General features: G+C 40.8%; 1 protein-coding gene across 3 annotated transcripts in view; it reads right to left on the reverse strand.

The window, feature by feature from the left end:
* Window positions 1-10679, reverse strand: part of WDR26 (WD repeat domain 26) — a 40183-nt gene extending 29504 nt beyond the window's left edge. The window contains exons 1-4 of one of the 3 annotated variants that reach the window (XM_005216853.4): window positions 9536-10679; window positions 7529-7628; window positions 7372-7428; window positions 1705-1841 (exon numbers count right to left, since the gene is read on the reverse strand). In XM_005216853.4, the coding sequence (XP_005216910.1) occupies window positions 1705-1841; window positions 7372-7428; window positions 7529-7628; window positions 9536-9960 (719 nt within the window). In that variant the 5' untranslated portion in view covers window positions 9961-10679. 3 annotated transcript variants of the gene reach the window in all.
* Window positions 10680-19227: the final 8548 nt, after the last annotated feature.

The following is a 19227-nucleotide window of genomic DNA, read 5'->3' on the forward strand; positions in this document are numbered from 1 at the left end:
TCTCAGAAGAACTGGCTTTACAAGTAAAAGAAGTGAAGGCATTAATCAAACATGGAGATTAGACCTGGCAAGTAACTCTCCTCCTATTGTGCCTCATACTCTGGTCTCAGACCAGTCTGTTCTTATTTGTAAAAAGGATATTAAGAAGAGAAGTAGTGAGAATTAAATAAGATGGAATACATGAAGTACTTGGTCTACTATCTGGTATACAGAAATATATCAGTTTACATGACACGTATCATCACCTTCTTTTCTTAAACTGCATACTGCATTTGGCAAATTGCATTTAGCAGTTAAAGAATTTAATAGCCTCTTACCCAATAGCAGGACTACTTGTTCTCCTGCTATTTGCTATATAATATGCCTTGACTGGAGCTTCCCAGGTGGCGCTAGTGGTAAAGAACCTGCCTGCCAATGCAGGGGACTTGATGTGGGTTCGATTCCTGGGTGGGGAAGATCCCCTGGAGCCGAGTATGGCAACCCACTCCAGTATTATTGCCTAGAGAATCCCCATGGACAGAAGAGCCTGGCGAGCTATAGTCCATAGGGTCGCAAAGAGTCAAACATGACTGAAGCGATTTAGCATGCACATGCCTTAGCTAATGAGAATTTATTTTTTAATAGTGTAAGTAATTAGACTCAAAAAACCCTATGAAAGAAGTTGGACACTACAAAAATTTGGTTTCTAAAATAACTTTTTCGGAGGAAAATTTATTAACAATTTTATGAAAAACTGTTTTCTTTAAAAAAATTTCCAAGTTATCCATGATTACTTCTGCTTCCTTTTGAAAATATACATTATACTTTAACGTTTCAAATGCGTGTCTGTTTATGGGGGTCACATAGTATATAACTCAAAGGACACTGAAATAAGAGAAAAAAACATGTCAAATTTGATACCTGCCTTCTATGAGCTATTTCCTTACACGAACAATACAGTTAAAAGATTAAAATCCAAGGATGAAGTTTAAGTTTTTTGTTGGAAGAAGTGGGTAGAAGATATTACCATTTACTGAGATGAGGAAAACTAGAGGAAGAACAGGTTTGTGGGGGTAGGTGGAGGGATCACGGGAATCAAGAATTTTTATTCTGAACACGTAACTTTGCGATACCTATTACACATGGACACTATCAAGCAGGCTATTCGATATATACATTGGGAGTTCAGATGAGGGTAATTTTATGAGCTACTGGCATATAGATGGTATGTGAAGCCATGGCGTAGGAGATCACCTACGAAGTGTGTGTAGACAGAACAGAGGGAGGTCCAGAACCAAGGTTTTGGGCACTGATGTGAGGATAAAATGAGACTATGTATATAAAATGCTTAGCAAGGACCTGGTACATGACAAGTATATGTTTAAAAAAAAATGTATGCAACAACACTAGAAAACGTCACTGCTTATTGTATCTATAGAACATTATGCCATAGGACTTTTACAGAAGATCGTGAAATGGTATTTCACTGTAGATACATATTTCTTCTTTTCATTCACTTAAATACCTCTATTCTAATATGGAAAACTTCCTAGGATGACAAAAATAGTTTGAACACACATAAGTGAAACTACCCAACAAGTATTACCCAAGAATTTAGCAATACTCAGATCTTGGGAAAATGTTAAAAGAAATGCAACTCTGGAATGGTAACCTAAAAAAAATAGCTTCTTCCTCAACCTGAAGTCTAGAACTGAGCTTCCTTACCCACTAAGAACATGAATGCGCTCTGTATTGTATTTCAGTGGCGTCAATTCACAGCGTAGAACTTGAAGTGCCTCCAGGACCTTGCCATCCTCCAGGTATTCCAGGTACTTCTGCTGCAGCAGCAAAAACTTCATCCTCTGACATGACAGAAAGCAGCAGTCAGGGGAAAAAAGTTGATGGAGGTTTCAGAAAATGTTTGTGCCTAAACAGAACAGTAGAAACCATTCTACTATGCCCTTTGAAAATAATTTTTATAAAGCTTTAAAATGACTCAAAATATCTTTATTTAATAGGGTCACAACAGATGAAATGTGACTCTATTGCTCAATTTCACATCTTAATAAAACTCTTTGAACAAATAATCTCAAATTAGAAAAGATCATTAGTGACCAAGGCATCAATGTTGGAGAAAACTTATTCTGTCCTCAAAACATTCACCTAGAATTTTACTTCTGTGAAAATTTAGAACTATTTCAAATATTCTAAATTTGCTTTTAAATAAGCCTGACTTCTCTAATGGGTATTGGGGGGTTTCATGCAACAAGTTTAAAAAAGATGGCAGAAAAACCAGTTAAATGAAGGAATTATTCAAAACCCACAATGTGAAAGAAGGACTAAGTAGACCAAAAGCAGAACTGGAGCCACTGGGTCGAAGCTACAAAGTGTCAGATTTTGGCTTATCAAAGGTAAGAGGAGTCAATCAGCAACTGGACTAGAGGTTGGCGTGCAAAGTACTGGGTTTCTTAGGAGTAAAGTGGACAAGCACGAGCTTGATGGACTCACTCTTTCCAGGTGGCAATAAAGGGATGCCTACAACTGAAGGTTAATCTTGAAGGTCTTTGTGTGTTGGTAACATCTCATCCTGATGCATTTCACTATGAAGCACTACTATCAACACTTTCTTCCCCACAAAAGACAAACCATTTCCAGCTTATGGTGAAGCCCTTTCACATTTAGTTTTTTTCTGATACATGTTTAATACTTTTAATGTTCCTTTACTCTGTTACTTTAAACTTGAAAATGATAATCACTCATTTAGCAGCTTTCTGCCAGACAAAAGAGTTTTTACTAACATTAAGTTTAGAATTTCTTATAAACCTTAAACCTAATTAAAGACCACTGCTTGGAGGGTTAGGGTTTCATCTATCGTATTTGCTGCTTGTGGTGCTTAAGCAAGCCAAATGATGCAGATAGAAAAGTTGACAGGAAATGTTAGTCATACTCAGAGATGCCAAGGAATATAGCAGTAAAGATCTCAAATCCATTTAAAAGAAAACCCCAAATGACTTTTCTTCTTCAATAAGACGCTTACTTTAAAAAATAAGGTACTGCTGTCAAATGGTGTGGAGAAATTATCTTTTACTTAAAAATTAACAGTATAATGAAATGCTCTATAGGATTTTCTTTTAGGGAGTATTTAGAAAGGAAAGCTTAACCTAAAAGTTTATAAAAATGGTTTCTAGAGAAACTAAACAAAACATACCCTCCCATGTAACTTAGGCATACATTTAAATACATCTTTTACAATATACATTGCTTATATTGATAATAATCTACTCTTAAACTGAGAGTTAAAGAACAGAAAAAATTTTAAACTATGAGATAAGCTCCTGTAACTCTGGAAAAATTACATTTACCAAATTTTACACATAAACCTAGATAGACTAATGAATGTTTCAGAAATAGGTTACCAAGATGTCTTGAAATATATAACCTAATGTTAATCTCTAGATGGCAAATAAAATATGTAAAGTCCACCCGGTGACAAAAACCAAAAGTCTAAATAAAAAAATCTAAAAATCAAAGGATTTTAAAGTTATTATGGGTATTCTCACCATTTTATCTTCTGGAAAGAACATCAACTCTTTATGAAAATGAAGCATTCATATATTTCCATTTATCAACAAACTGTTAAAGAGTTTAATTTTACAGTGTTTTTCAATCAAATTCGAATATTTTTTACTTGCAGAATTTTTTCATTTAAATGACATTGGTGGCATGTGTATTTAATTTGACTAAATTTTCTTAGTAATTGAGAATTTGGGGGAAAATTTTGTTTTAATTCAAAGGGCACATCTTAATTTGTGGGGTATAAATCATTTAGGTCCTATGTATGCCTCCTTGCCCATTCCAATCTGTGTAGGGACAGTGCCCCAAGAGCTATTTCCTATTTCCCCCTTATTTTCCCATCAATATCCTACTACATGTTCCTCTCTCTCTAAAGGGCAGAGGCAGGGCAGGAGAGAAGAGAGAGGCAGAGTAAAACTTTGAGAGAAGCCAATATAAACACACATTTCTGCATGTACAGGGAATGCTATAAAAGCAGTGTAAGAACATTTCTCTATGAGTCATTTTATCCAGATTAAGACACAGAATATCCTCAAACAGATACCGATTTCTGGTAGTGTGCATGGCAACTAATGTTACTGGCCAAGAACTGCTAGAGTTTTGGTTGAGAAACTGTTTATTCTGCTAAGAATCAATTTCAGTATTTGACACATATGATAAAGAGAGAAAGTAAGCCATTATTTTACTTTCCAAAATTTACAGCACAAAAGTATAAATACAATTTCAAGAAAATGAATGTCTTTCACAAAAGATGTTAACTATTTACTGAAAAAATTTAAAGAATTAGGCAAAATTAAACCTTGCTGAGGTAGGGATATGGTTTTACTATGTTGTTTTAAAAGATCACATGCTTCTTAAATGAAGGAAAAAAGGAAACAGGTTGAGAAAATAAACTCTCCTTGTATCTTTCCCCACCTCCTAACTAGACCTCTGTAAGAGATTATTCTTAATAATTTTTCAGCATCTTCGGTCCTAGCAGTAATTCCTTCTCTTTTATTATCTAATAAAAACTTGAAATCGGTAAGTGACTAGGTAGGATAGTTTGAAATACAGTGTATGTGGTAAATCTTAAGGATTTAGGTTGTCCGCCCCCACCCCCCCATCCATTGTTTGGATTTATCGTTTTCTCCAATAAACTGAACTCAATGTGAAGTTCTGAAACTCAGAACTTATGATATACAGAAAGTCTGGTTATTAAGGGCAGACTCCTAGCTAACTTAGTAGTGATTCTGACTAACTCTGAATCAAGGTTATAACCAAGTTTTATCAATTAAATCATGACTCAGAGACAGGGGAAATGAATTATATTTAAACCATGGCTTTCAAAATGTCTCCTATATGACTACACTAGTAAATTTTTGTACATCAAGTTAATATTTGAACACTTTTGTTAAGCATGTTTCTATTATATTAAGAATCAAACATTTCTAGACATATAAAGTTTTCTATGTTACTGATCTCAAATATTTACTGAAATTATCTAGACACGGCTAAGCATATCTGAACCCAAACTAAAATATGTTGATTCACAGGCTCAGCTTCCAGTAACTCCAGAAAAAAATTCTGCTGTTCATAGAATCACTTGACTAGGAACAATTTAAAAATATGGGGGCTGAGAGGGAGAGTGGACTGGGTCAACAGAAACATTCAGGTTTAAAAAGAAAATACAATTTTAGTCTAGACTAAGTCATCAAATGTGTCTGGGTATACAATTAAAATAATTATGTTTTTTAAAAAAACCCAAATAGTTGTCTTCTAAGGTATTATTACAAATTTATGCTTACATTAGATTATCTTTTAGCGATGGAGTGGAGGAAAGGAGTATATCTAAACATAATTAGGTGAAAAAATGCTGACCTAAATCTTTAAAAGCAATTGATTCATTAATGTTTAAAGTGAGATACAGTTGGAACCCCTTTCTTTTATAAATACCTAAACAGTTTGATGGTGTGAGGCTCAGCCAGAGATTTTATCTTCATCTCTTATTAGATCCTAGAATGTTCTATAGACTGAACAGGCTGTAAAAAGAAAGGATTCCTCCTTATTATCTACAACTACCTCTCATCAGTTTACATGTTGCTTCTAATGCAGATTTCTAATGAGATATTTATAATCAAAATCCAATACAGAAGTCTCAAACTACTACAAATAAATAAGAAAAAAAGAAGTGAGCCTATTAATAATTTTTACTACGAAGTTACAGATACAATTTGGATGAAGCTTAAAAAAGGAAAACAATCCTCCAAGAAATCACACATTTATTTTAAAATAGTCCATGGGCAAGTTCTCTACTGTCACCATACAAGTAGTGCTAATGTCCAAAGGGAAAGGAACCCCAACTCTTATTTTGGCCTTTTAATTGTCTTTATATTAGGGTCACCTCCATTCTGTTACGGCTAACAATTTATTAAAAAACTCAAAATTTATTTAGGTATCACTTAAAAAAAAGCAACCCCCAAACATACTGATTGGGGAAAATTTACTTGCTAGAAAATCTACAATCTTTCTGAATATAGATGTTGAACTTCTGTGTTTCCATTTTAAAAATTTACCACAGAGTTGATTATTCCATGAGTTAATTTATTATCAGGCATCTGATTCAATAGTAACTTAAATATTTTAGTATTTTAAGTGTTTATGGGGAAAAACCCCACAAAACACTAGATCATCAATTTAAATGAATCCATATTTGTTCATATGGCTCCTCTTTTATTTCACCTGAAGTCCATGCTCTAGGATTGTATTTTTATAAAAGATCAAGAATTTGAAAACCCTCGTAATTAAGATTTTCTTAAAAAAAAAAAAAAAAAAAAATCCCAGAAAACAGAACAGGAGGGTCTATTAGGTTTATAGACAAAGGTAGAAAGATTAATGTTTGACCCAATTAAAAAAAATCAAAATGTGACAGTCAACAAACAGCTGGGTTCCCTACTTCACTTCCTATTCGCCTTCTTTCCCTCCCCCACCAGACAGGAAACTGCTTTTGACAACAAATGAATCAGCTAGAAGTTAAAAAGCCAGCAGCTGATTCTTCATGGTTTCCAATCACAAGGACTTAGGAAAAAAAACTGATCCCCTCCTTTCCCTCACCAACATCTACTGAAGAATTAAAGCCTATTAGTATAAAAGATTCATTAAGATTTATGAAAGAGGCTAACAGGTTAAATTTCGACACTGATCTTGTCGGGAAATAAGGGCAATAAGCAGAGCCCAATGGTCAAATTTGCGTATGAGTCCTCCACCAGAGTGATTTATATCATACAAACTTTGACACTGTCAATTCACACAACTGGAATGCAGGAATGGAAAATGGTGAGCACACCAACGGAGCTGGTTTGAATTAATTATAATTCCCAAAGATTTTTTTTTTTAAAGATACTTAATGTGGTCAGCTACTTAAGGTTATACAGATATACATACATCCCAAGATGTTTTCTTTACCAGCACATTCAGTATTTTAAAGAATAAAAGGATAATTTATCCTTGATCCTATAAATATAAAACTCCTATTAATAGTATTGAGAGTGTAAAGATCTTTCAATATAACTTAGTAGAAAATTTATAAACTAGGTTCAAAGGACATATTTATTAAATACGATTTTAAAAATATAAAGCTCAAACTTAAAAAACACCATCAACATTCATCTTAGTTTACAAATGTAATGATATGAAAATTACGGCCTTATCTTTTATAAGAGGCAGAAGCCTAGACTTATCAATAACCTACTAACATAAGCATAAATGTGAAACTAAGAACAAAAGTGTATTTACCACAATTATTCCCAACAACGTTTGAGAGATTTCAAGTGCGCCTCTTACCACAATAGCATGAGGAGAATGCACTAAAGGCTTTAGTTCATTCAGGTCATTTTCTGCCTGCAAAAATTGGTATAAGAGAAAAACAGAAATGTCACAAAATGCACATCAAATATATAATTTTAGCAGCAGTTACACAGCTCTATATGCCCTACTTTACCTTATCCCAGTCTCCTTCCATGACATGATTTCGGAATTTGGTAGCAGAAGGATGTTCTAAACGACATCCTGACTCTTGCATGAGGAGATCAACAGTCTGGCTGCAGGAGAGATACAGTGTAAAAAAGACCTGACCAACTTTAGGGTTTACTCTTCCAAATAAACTACTCTCTATGAAAACAGTTTCAAAAGTTCTTAAGCTAACCTCATGATGAAGGAAAAAGAAATAAACAGCTTTGATGTGCTTGGCTAAACAAACTTGATTTTTAAACTGCCATTTATGTTTTCATCTAAAGTCAAAAACCTTCTTGAAACCAGAATCAAAATAAAATTCTTTCTTCTTTTCCATTTTATGCCTTTAATGAAGTATAAAATTTCTAAAAATGTGTTGTAACCAACCGGTTAAGAAACATGAAAAACCATGATTTACATACTAGCCACATTACTACAGTTTGAAAAATTAAAAAAAAAAAAGTTAGTTCCATACAAGGTGATGGAAATGACCTGTATTAGGTAAGAGCCTTACATCCAGGTATTATGTCTGCAAAGAAATTCTAACAAGTCAATCTCTAAAATTAAAATAAATCCAGCATCAAAAAATCATTCCCTTTCTCTCTATACTAAAAATAGCAAATTTACTATGGTGTAGGTTCCAAACAGTCACGAGTTATTTCCTCCTGCTGCTGTCAGCTTGCTTCTTGTCTCAGTAATAGGTTCTGTTAGCATTTACAAAAATCTGTTTTCACACTAATCCTTTTCCTTAGGGAACAAAGTGAAATCTTCCTTCGATACATTTCTTTCAGAGCTTAAAGGATTCACCACATGTGGTTTCTTCCATCAGATATTTTGATATCTCTAAGAATCTTTATCCATCTTACATACTTATATTTCAATGCTTTCTTATTCAGCTCCATTTTTCAGCAAAAACAGTGCAATAATCTGCCTGAGAATCAGAATACTTATGTCATTCTTAAAAATGCTCTTTCACCTTCTACCCAGAACAAATCTATAAATCCGAAAATACTAAGTGTAGGCTAGGTCTAAGAACTTATTTTATTTAATCCATGCTTTGAAGCTGGAAACTGACTGTTGCATGTTGTTTCCTAGTCTTATTCTGTCTGGTTCCTCCATCAGGCTCCTCGGTATTCCCACCAATCCTACCATCCAACCCCACCCCCACCCCACCCCGCTTTTTTTCTTTGTGTGTATACAAAACGGGGGTGGGGGGGGTTGGGGCCAAGGTCGTCTACCTTCACCCTACTTTAGGTACACAAGGCCATCTAAATTGTATCTGAAAATAAATGATTCACCAGATCCGATGTCCCTTTTTCAGAGGCAACCGCTTTCTTGGTATTACATTGGGATTTCAGATAAGTTACTGGTAGGCCTCTTGCACACACACAAGGGCCTTTACATGACATCAACATGGTATCTTACTTCATTATTCCCATCAGATTTATTTAGCAGCCTCCTTCCGAATGATCCCAGCCCCTCAGTTCCCATAAACACTTGTAACTGATTGTCTTTCCTGATTGGTAGTTTGCCTGGGTCGTCTGTCATGGTTGGGGGTGGGGAGGTGTCCCACAAAGATGCCTCTGAGATACACTTGAAAAACAAATCCTCCAAGGTTCATTATTTCCACCAGCTCTAATCCACCCCTCCCCCAACACATACAGAGACACACTCCCGCATCTGTCTTTATTGACAGACAATTAAGCTCTGAAGGTGTGTGGAGAGGGGTGAATCTTTGGGCTCCTACGCCCCCTCTCCCCCTACCCTCCCAACCGCCTGTCTCCTCTCACAATTTGTCCGACAGATTGATTTTCCCTTATTTCCCTTCAGGTCAGCTCCTCCTCCCTGGTCAGCCTGTCTGGGCCGCGTCCTCCCGTGTCCTGGGCCCAGCAGTAATTCTCTGAGCTCTTTCCAGCGCGCCCCGCTCCCCTCGCCTCCCCGCCAGCTTCGGTCCCCTCGGTCCGTCCACACCAGCTTGCCTGTAAGGGATACTTACTTGAGCCCTAAGCCATTCAAGTGCTGTCCTATTAGCCTAATGACATCCTCATCTGACTGGGAGAGCCGCTTCTTCTTCTTGAGGCTGCTGCCCAGTTCGGGGGTGGCCAAGGAAGAAGAGGCGGCGGTGGTGGCAGAGGCAGCGGCGACGGTGGCGGAGGCAGCGGCGGCGGCCCCGCCGGGGACCCCGTTATTGACATTCAGGCTGTTGCTATTGTTGCTGGCGGCGGAAGGGGCGGAAGGCAGGAGCCCATTGGCGTGGGCCAGGTCCCCCGCGGACGACGAGGACGAGGGGGACGACTCCCCGTTCTGGGCCGACAGGCAGGCGAGTTCCTGGGTCTGTCCCTGGCCCCCGCCGCCCCCTCCTCCTCCGCCGCCGCCGCCGCCGCCGCCGCCTCCTCCTCCTCCTGCCCCGTTGGCCTGCATGATGCTGCCGCTGACCAGGCTGTGGCCGCTACTTCGGTGGGGGACGGCAGCGGCGGCGGCGGCGGAAGGGGCAGCAGCCGGGGGGAGTCCCACCACTACCACCACGGAGGAGGAGGAGGAGGAGGACGACGACGACGACGAGGACGAGGACGACGAGGACGGAGGGGAGAGGCCTGCTCTGCCTGCCGAAGCCCCGGGCTCTCCTGCTCCCTCCGCCGCCGAGGCTCGGGGTTTCTTCCGCGGGGGCGGGGAGGCTCCGCCGGTGTCCGAGTCGGAGGAGGAGGAAGCGGAGGCCAGAGTTTCCTCGCCGAGAGAGGCCGTGGTGGGAAGCCGGTGGGGCGAGGCGGGGGAGGGGAGGCAGGGGCCGGGGACAGGGTCGGGGTGAGGGGGGGCTGGGGAGGCGGGGAGGGGGGTCAGGGTAAGGGGTGAGAGGAGGGGGAGGAGGAGGGAGAGGAGGAGGGGGAGAAGGAGGATCCGGGCCCTTTCCCCCCCCCCCTCCCGGAGGCAGCTCGGGGTGCGCGGCCCGGGGGTCGGGCCGGGGGGGGCGCCGCGGGGCGGCTGCGGGGGGCTCGGGGCCCGCCGCTGGGCTAAGCCCCGGCGGTGGTGGCGGCGGCGGCGGCGGGCGGCAGCGGAGGCAGCTGCCGCCTCTGTCCTCGGGTCCGCTCCGCTCTGCTCCCTGGTGTGTTGATTCTTCCCCCAGCTGCTGCCTAATGGAGTCCAGGCGCTCGCGTCACAGGAAATGCCTATACTGCCCTCCTCACTCACTTCCGGTGGCAGGTATGGAACCTATAGGGGGGCCTGTCACCCGGCACGTGCGCCGGGGGCCGGCCGGGCGGGCGGGGAGGAAGGCCGGCGGGCCGGCGGGGGGCCGACCCCGACCCCGACCCCGACCCGACCCGACCAGATCCGCCCCGGAGCCTGGGCCTGGCCGGCTGGGCCTCGCCCCCAGCGCCCCTGGCAGGGCTGCCTCGGCGAGGAGTAAGTTTGTAACCGCCCTCTGAGGCTGGGCGTGCACAGGAGGGCGGCGATCTCGATCGTGTGCGCGAGAAGTGTGCGTGTGGACCCCGGGGTGACCTAAAAACGCCAGGGGTGCGGAGGGACTGCAGATTTCTCCATCCCTGGCCGAGGACGGGGTCGAGCAGGTGGCGAGGTTTTTGTCACGAGAAAGAACAGGCACAGGGCTGTGGTAGGCCCTGTCGACTCGCTCAATGGTAACCAGGACTGGCCAGCTCTTGGTTTGAGTGTGGAAAATTCGAATTTCCACAGCCAGGTGCCACACACAGTTGTCGTGCCTGGGCCATCCCTGGAGGTTTGAGATGATGAGCCTGGGAGACTCTGTGTGCCACCCGGGGAAGATGGAATAAGACGGTGAAGAGCAATATCTGATGGAGACAAGGAGTCAGAAAAAGGCTGTGGGTATAGAGAGGCGGGGAGGGACTTTGCTGAGGGGCTTTCACTTAGCTTTTGCCCAGTATCTCCTTCTCCCTTCCAGTTGCCTCTTGAGTCACTGCCCACTTTAGGCAGCAGTAGTGGAGACCAAACAGCTTCATCCAAAACATGCATCTCAGGGAGAATTCAGACTCAATTTGAGATCCAGGCTTAAATGTTTAGGTGAACTGCGAGGCTTCAGCGATGCTGTAACTTAACCCATTTATGTGGCTGTAGAAACCAAGAGCTAGGCTGAGTCTTGATCATTGGTGAAAAGTCTCTCTCTATTACCCCGATTATTTACGTATATGTGGTCGATAGCATATACACCTGACATGTACAGAGATTTTCTCAGACATTTAACAATCTTATTCTGAAGTAGTTTCCATGTGGAAAAACACACTCAACAATAGAGTATATTACAGCTCAGAAATCTCAAAAGTTTATAGCGCAAAATAACTTTGAGACTTTTGGTTAGGTTTCTAAAGTTAGAAGAATTCGTTGCTCAGTTGGTAAAGAATCTACCTGCAATGCAGGAGACCCGGATTCGATTCCTGGGCTGGGAAGATCCCCTGGAGCAGGAAATGGCAACCCACTCCAGTATTCTTGCCTGGAGAATCCCATGGACAGAGAGGCCTGGTGGGCTACAGTCCATGGTGTCATAAGAGTCGTGTCCGACTCTGTGCGACTAAACCACCACAAAAAATAATTCTTAGAGAAAGTATTAAAGAATCCTGAGCTCTGTTGATCCTCAAACTTAAGGCAGGAAGAAGACCAATGCAAGATCTGACAAAGATTTAGCTTTTAGTCTCATCTCTTAAATATGCTTCCAGGTGGCGGTGTAATTTCAAGATGACTCACATTCAGTATTCTTACTCACCTGAGACAGACCTGAGTTCTACCTGAGGTTCACAGGGCACTGCCACTGTATCCAGCAGAGCCTGAATTACTAGACAGTTAACACTTCAGAGAGTCCTGGTTGTATGCTAACTTTAGACAGCCTTATTATTAAAAGTGTTGTTATTGTTTATACAAAATTAAATTTTGCAAAGTCATTTATAATAATTTATGAGGCCCATAGCAGTACCGAGGACAAGCTTCTGAATAAAGTCTGTAGCTTTCCTGAAGGAAACAATTACTTAGTGGTAGCCACAGACAAGGCTTACACTTCATGAACAAAAGTAAAGGATGAAAGGCAAAAGAAACTGGTCCCAGTTGGTGTCTAAACTCATATATATACCCCAGTTTTTGTATGTTTCATGTGACTAAGGTGAATTACTAGAATTTTGAATTTATGAAGTCCATGTGGGCACACATTTTTCTCTAAACTAAAATACAGCTGGAGACCCTGTTGTCTGAACTTTGAATGTTTTTAGAGCCAGGTTTCAAGCCCATGTACAGATGAATAATTCTGAAATACCACTCTGTACACACTCAGAAATCTTCAGTAACAACGTATTACCTGCAGGATGCAATCCAGAGTTTATCTTGCTCTCCACAGATTGTTCTCCAGTTTCTCTTTGACTTTGTTATTTACTGCTCCCTTTATGAACCCTTCACTCCCCCAAATGTGCTGGCCTCATCTTCTGAGTCTGATCACATGCTCCCTCCCACCTTTTTCTCTACCCTTCTGATTCAAGACTTGGTTCCTTTCTCACCTCCCTGGGGGAGTTTTTCCTGACTTCCAGCCTGCTTACCCTCCTGCTTGCAATATTTAACTAAAATCCCTTCTTCAAGTCTTCAGAGAGGACTGATTGAGTCCCCCTGATTCTTCCCCTTTTCACCCTCCTCCTGGAAAAGACTGAGATAGATTTATGAGTAAAGGTCCAAGATGTCTTTTAGGAAAAAAAAAATTGTATATTCAGGTATTTGATTCATTTATTTTCATTTCCTGTGCTATTTTAACAGATCTTTATATGACCAACCCTGTGCCAGGTTCCAAATAAGAGGCAACTTTTATCCTAGAGATACTGAAGCAAAGACTTACAGGGATGTAAAAGATAGTTGAGCTAGTTTATGTGTGAGGACTTTCCAACTACAAAATGTCTATGAGTTATGTACATAATGTGTCTCTTAACTAGTGTATAAATTCTTTGAGGTAGGATCTGTGTATTGTTCGTTTAAGCCAATGTTTTTCAGATTTTGGACCCTGACCTGTGAGTCATAAAATCAGTGTATTGGTTGTGATTACAATTTTTAAAAATGAAATGGAAAAATGGAAAAGAGTAGAAAACATCCAAGTCAGTCACTAGTAGGAAAGGTCATTATTATTTTGTTAAAGTTCTGCTTTAATGACAGACATATCTCTCAGCTTTACAAAGCAAAATGCATTTCTTCTGTAGGCCATTCTCATAAAAGTTTGCAAAACACTCATCTCGGACGGTCTAGACTGACAAAAGGCAACTCAGGAAATCAGTGTTAGACAAGTTCTGTCCAGAGCAGTGTCTTAGCCATAAAAATTAAAAGCTACTAGATTAAAAAATTAAAAGCTACTTAGATAGTATGGGTGTTCATAATAAAACATAAAACCAAATTTTCATAAAAGACTTTCTAAAAAAAAAAACTAGAAGAGACTGTTTACTCTTCTGTGAAGTTTTAAATTTAGTGTTAGCAACATTACTATTATTCAGTTTATTAAATTTCTACTGGAAAAGGTAGTTCTCAGGTGTCCTTGGAGAGGGATATATTTGTATTTACATTTCTAGCATCATTTCTGGGGCTTCTCTGATGACTCAGATGGTAAAGAATCTGCCTGTATCATTCCTAGCTTTTCTTTGTTCAGGGTTCTAATATTGGCAAGCTGGACTTGTTGGACTTGGGAGAATTCAGGAAAGAGCACTGTTCTTGGAGTGAGAGCACATTTGATCAGCCAGTTGACCTTCGGCAAGTAGTTTGACTTCTCTGCCCTGCCCTCATTTCACAAATGAAGTGTGGATAATGGCACCGGCCTACCTGCCTCAGAGACTTGATCTGGGGGTCAAAGAAGATATCAAGTATAACAGATAGTTGGAAAAAGACTATCTTGAAAGGTTTTAAAACATAACTTAAGTCTTCCATCATTTTAAAAAAGATTTGAGGCAATGAAGTTCAAAGGTAGAATTTAATAACTGCTCGTGTTTCTGAGCTGTGGACTCTGTAGTCATTTGTTAACCCCAACACTGCCGCTCCACTGGGTTCCTGTGCACCCCTAGCCTGACAGCTCTCAATACTGTGCTTCCAATTGGTCTTCCATGAACGGGGAGTTTCCAGTACCTGCGTTGTAGAGTGAAGGGCACGGTAACCCGGCAGTTACTGCTCTGTGCGTGTCTCTCCAGCACTTGCTTGTCCTCCCCTCCTACCAACATTCCACTCTTGCCACCAGCATCCAGTATCCTCCTCTAAGGGGGGGAAGGGGTGGCACACTGGGTGGATCCAAGTGCAAAGACAGGAGCCTTATACTTAGAAGGGAACATGTGGAAGTATTCTTTTTCCTCTCAGCTGAATACTGTCCTTTTTGCCAAGAAAACTAGATTGTTCTTTTCCCACCACACAGCTGGGTTAGACTGCTTGGAGTAGCTGGTTCTTGCTGCTCTGTCACAAAATGCATGTAACACGAAGATGTGTGTGCAGAGATATGCACTGAAGCATCGTTGGTAGGAGCAAAAAGAGTGGGGTCATCACCTTGTGCTGATATGGAAATAGGACCAAGATATATTGAGTAAAAAATGCCTGTAACAAAACAGTGTGCCTAATATGACTCACCTAATAAATAAATGAATAGATATGTATGCATTATTTTTTTCTAGTAGGATAGAAGAGCATAAAGCAGTGATTTATCTTTGAGTGGAAGGACTGGGGTGGTTGAGGAGGGAGGGTCCGATTTTTCCATTTGATACTTTTCTGCAGTGTTTGCATTTTCTAACTAAATATAAGTATTTTTTAAAAGTGTCAATAGAGGTTATTTGGATTTTGCTTTTTTGTGTATTAATAAGTGCCATGTTTTTAAAGTACTCAAGTTTCTATTTTTATTTTAATTTTAAAAATTTTTTCACATTTTTAAAAGCACACTCAAAACCAATCAAAATATTCATGATCATTAATCATAATAAAAGATGCCAGATGAAGCAGTGTTGTGTATAATTGATGACATTAAATATATTTGCTTTGTAAACGTCTCTTTCTTTCCCATTACCTCCACTTCCCATGTTCTCAGACTGCTGACTCTGCACACACACACACACACACACACACACACACACACACACACACCCATCTCTCATTTGGTTAAATTCATCTGGGGAATAAAGGGTAAAAAGACATTCCTATTTATTAACTTTGAAAAGTAGATAAATAATTAATAGCCCCTGGAGTCCATGGACACTGGACAGCAGGCCCTTTGGGCAATCTTTCTTCTTCTCAGGTTCCCGTATGTGGTTCATCTCTCTGGCACTGTGATAACTGTAAATAATAATCAGTGGAAAAACACAATTATTGGTAACCAACAAATTCTAATTAGGATGAGAAAATATGTTTTCTGATTAGATTATACACAGCCCAGATAGAAGTAATGGTCTAATGCCTAAACATTTTAAAGGTTTTAGTAGGTGATTATTCGTGAAGTTTAAAAAAACTGTTGAAAGAGTCCCTGCATTTCTTCCTTTAATTTTATCTCAAAAATGTGCTGTTTACTTAATAATACTAAATGTGTAGGCTAATGTGGCACAGGATGGTAGCCTAAATTTAAAAAGCTGAAGGAATTAATGAATGCCAGTCATTAACAACAAAAGTGCAAAACAGTAGTTCTTAGCTAGCTAGCTTCTTTTTTTAATGGCTTGTGGAGCGGTCTTTGGCTAAGTCAGGACCGGGAGGGTTTTAGGACTTGCTGGTCCTTTAATACCAATGGGGTTTGTGTCTTTTCATAAGAGTGACCTTTCTGTGTACATCTGTGAAATACAAGAATGTCCACTTTGTAACTATACCTCTGAGCCTTTCTCAGAGTAGCTTTTTCTCTATCCCTAAATTATTGACAAATATTATGAAAATAGAAATAGGTGTGTTTGCAAGGTTCAGTCAAGAGTTTCAACAACACTGGTCTTTTCCTTTTGTTTCCCAGTGTCCATCCTTCCCATTCTTATCCTTTCTTTCCTATGATGGGACATGTCCAATGCCGGGTTTACAGTAATAATAAAAAAATAGGAAGAGCTAACACCTACCACGCCTTGTTTTAAGTCTTTACATTCACTGTACTATTTTAACCTTCCCATCAACCTTATGAGCTATGTAATATTATTGATGGTATACAGTATTATCAATATTACCCCCATTTTATGGGTGATAAACTGACGCACAGAAAACTTGAGGTCACGTAGCTGGTGTGTGGGAGAGCCGGATGCACAGGCTTCACAACTGTGTGCTCTGCACTCCACTGCTTTTCAGAGATGGCTGGTATGACTCGGAAAAGTACTCATTGTTTAAAGGGGCCAAAAAAAAGAAATAGAGCAAGTCCTATAAGTTAATTCTTTTAAAGAATTTTTTTTTTTAACGTGGACCGCTTTTAAAGAATTTAATTTGTTACAGTATTGCGTACATTTTTATTTTTGGTTTTTTGGTGTGTGGGGTCTTAGCTCCCTGCCCAGGGATCAAACCTGTGTCCCCAGCATTGGAAAGCAAAGTCCTAAACACTGACTGCCAAGGAGGTCCCTGAATTAATTTTTTGACTTTGCCCTTTTTGTGCACATAAAATTTTGGTCCCTCACCTTTGAAACCCCTGTTGTCTCATCGGCCCATTTGAAAGTGAAAGTCAAGTCGCTCAGTCTTGTCCGACTCTCTGCGTCAGCCCATTTCAGTTCAGTTCAGTCGCTCAGTCGGTTCTGACTCTTTGCGACCCCATGAATTGCAGCACTCCAGGCCTCCCTGTCCATCACCAACTCCCGGAGTTCACTCAGACTCACATCCATCGAGTCGGTAATGCCATCCAGCCATCTCATCCTCTGTGTCCCCTTCTCCTCCTGCCCCCAATCCCTCCCAGCATCAGAGTCTTTTCCAATGAGTCAACCCTTCGCATGAGGTGGCCAAAGTACTGGAGTTTCAGCTTTAGCATCATTCCTTCCAGAGAACACCCAGGGATGATCTTTAGAATGGACTGGTTGGATCTCCTTGCAGTCCAAGGGACTCTCAAGAGTCTTCTCCAACACCACAGTTCAAAAGCATCAATTCTTCGGCTCTCAGCTTTCGTTATAGTCCAACTCTCACATCCATATGTGACCACTGGAAAAACCATAGCCTTGACTAGACAGACCTTTGTAGGCAAAGTAATGTCTCTGCTTTCGAATATGCTATCTAGGTTGGTCATAACTTTCCTTCCAAGGAGTAAGCATCTTTTAATTTCATGGCTGCAGTCACCATCTGCAGTGATTTTGGAGCCCCAAAAAATAAAGTCTGACACTGTTTCCACTGTTTCCCCATCTATTTCCCATGAAGTGATGGGACCAGATGCCATGATCTTCATTTTCTGAATGTTGAGCTTTAAGCCAACTTTCTCACTCTCCTCTTTCACTTTCATCAAGAGGCTTTCCCTTTCATCGGCCCATTTAGTGGTAGATAAATGACTTTGTGAGCGTTAGTAAAAGGTTTTCTTTCTTCCGGAAGCTACCTGGGGGAGTGCCCGAAAGCTCCTCGTCAGACATACAGTTCATTTCTTCAAAAAAGTCCTGGTTGAAATGCAGCGTCTTGCCTAGAAGGGATAGATAGCACACTAGGCTAGGTATAACCTGGAGATTTGTTTATCCATTTAGTGAACTTCATCTTAAAATAGTGAAGGAGGGCCAGAAGGAATGAATGAACTTAATTTCCTTTCGAACTGGGAGAGCTCCAAACCTAGAGGGCTTCTTGAGAGACACATTAAGTCAGGAGGCCTCAGCCGGGTTGTTTTGCAACTGCTTGTGTCTCTCTCTAGTGCGAGTTTCTCAACCGTGTAAGCCTGTACTTGTCTAGGATCCTGGGAAAAGAAAGAACCAGCCTTGATTTATACAAGAATTCGTACTTGATTGCTTTACTCCATTAGTGGCTCCAGCCAGGTCAACTGGCAAAGGAAGATAGATGTCTAACTAAGATGAGGCCAGACAGCAGATGCTTAGTATCCAGGGGCAGGACAGGAAGGGCCAGCTCAGGGAGACTACAGGAGCTTCTTTTGAGAGTCTACTGTGAGGGAGGGCAGCCAGGCTGCTTAGAGCCCTTACAATGGCATGTGCCCCGAAAAATGTGGGTAAATGATTGCTCTGTCTTATGCAGGTGCCCTAGGCAAGTTTCTCTTTTAGCAGCTTCTCTGAGGGTAAGCACACTATGTCTCCTGTGCCCATCATTGAGTAGTTGGAGTGTAGGTTCTCTTCTCTTTCAGATACTCTACTTGATAACAAGAAAGTGGCCTAGATGACTTCTTTTTTATTGTTATTTTTTAATTTTGTTTTTTTTTTAATTAATTTTTGTTGGCATATAGTTGCTTTACAATGTTGTATTTCTATCGTATAGCAAAGTGAATCAGCTATACGTATACGTATAACCCCTCTTTTTTGGTTTTCCTTCCCATTTAGGTCACCACAGAGCACTGGGTAGAATTCCCTGGGCTATACAGTAGGTTCTCATTAGTTACCTATTTTAGACATATATAAATATGTCAATAGTGAAAGTCGCTGCTCAGTCGTGTCCAAGTCTTTGCGATCCCATGGACTGTAGCCTGCCAGGCTCCTCTGTCCGTGGAATTCTCCAGGCCAGAATACTGGAGTGGCTAGCTGTTCCCTTCTCCAGGGGATTTTCCTAACCCAGGGATCAAACCCAGGTCTCCCACATTGCAGGCGGATTCTT

This window comes from Bos taurus, chromosome 16, assembly GCF_002263795.3.
Source record: "Bos taurus isolate L1 Dominette 01449 registration number 42190680 breed Hereford chromosome 16, ARS-UCD2.0, whole genome shotgun sequence".
NCBI classification, from domain to species: domain Eukaryota; kingdom Metazoa; phylum Chordata; class Mammalia; order Artiodactyla; family Bovidae; genus Bos; species Bos taurus.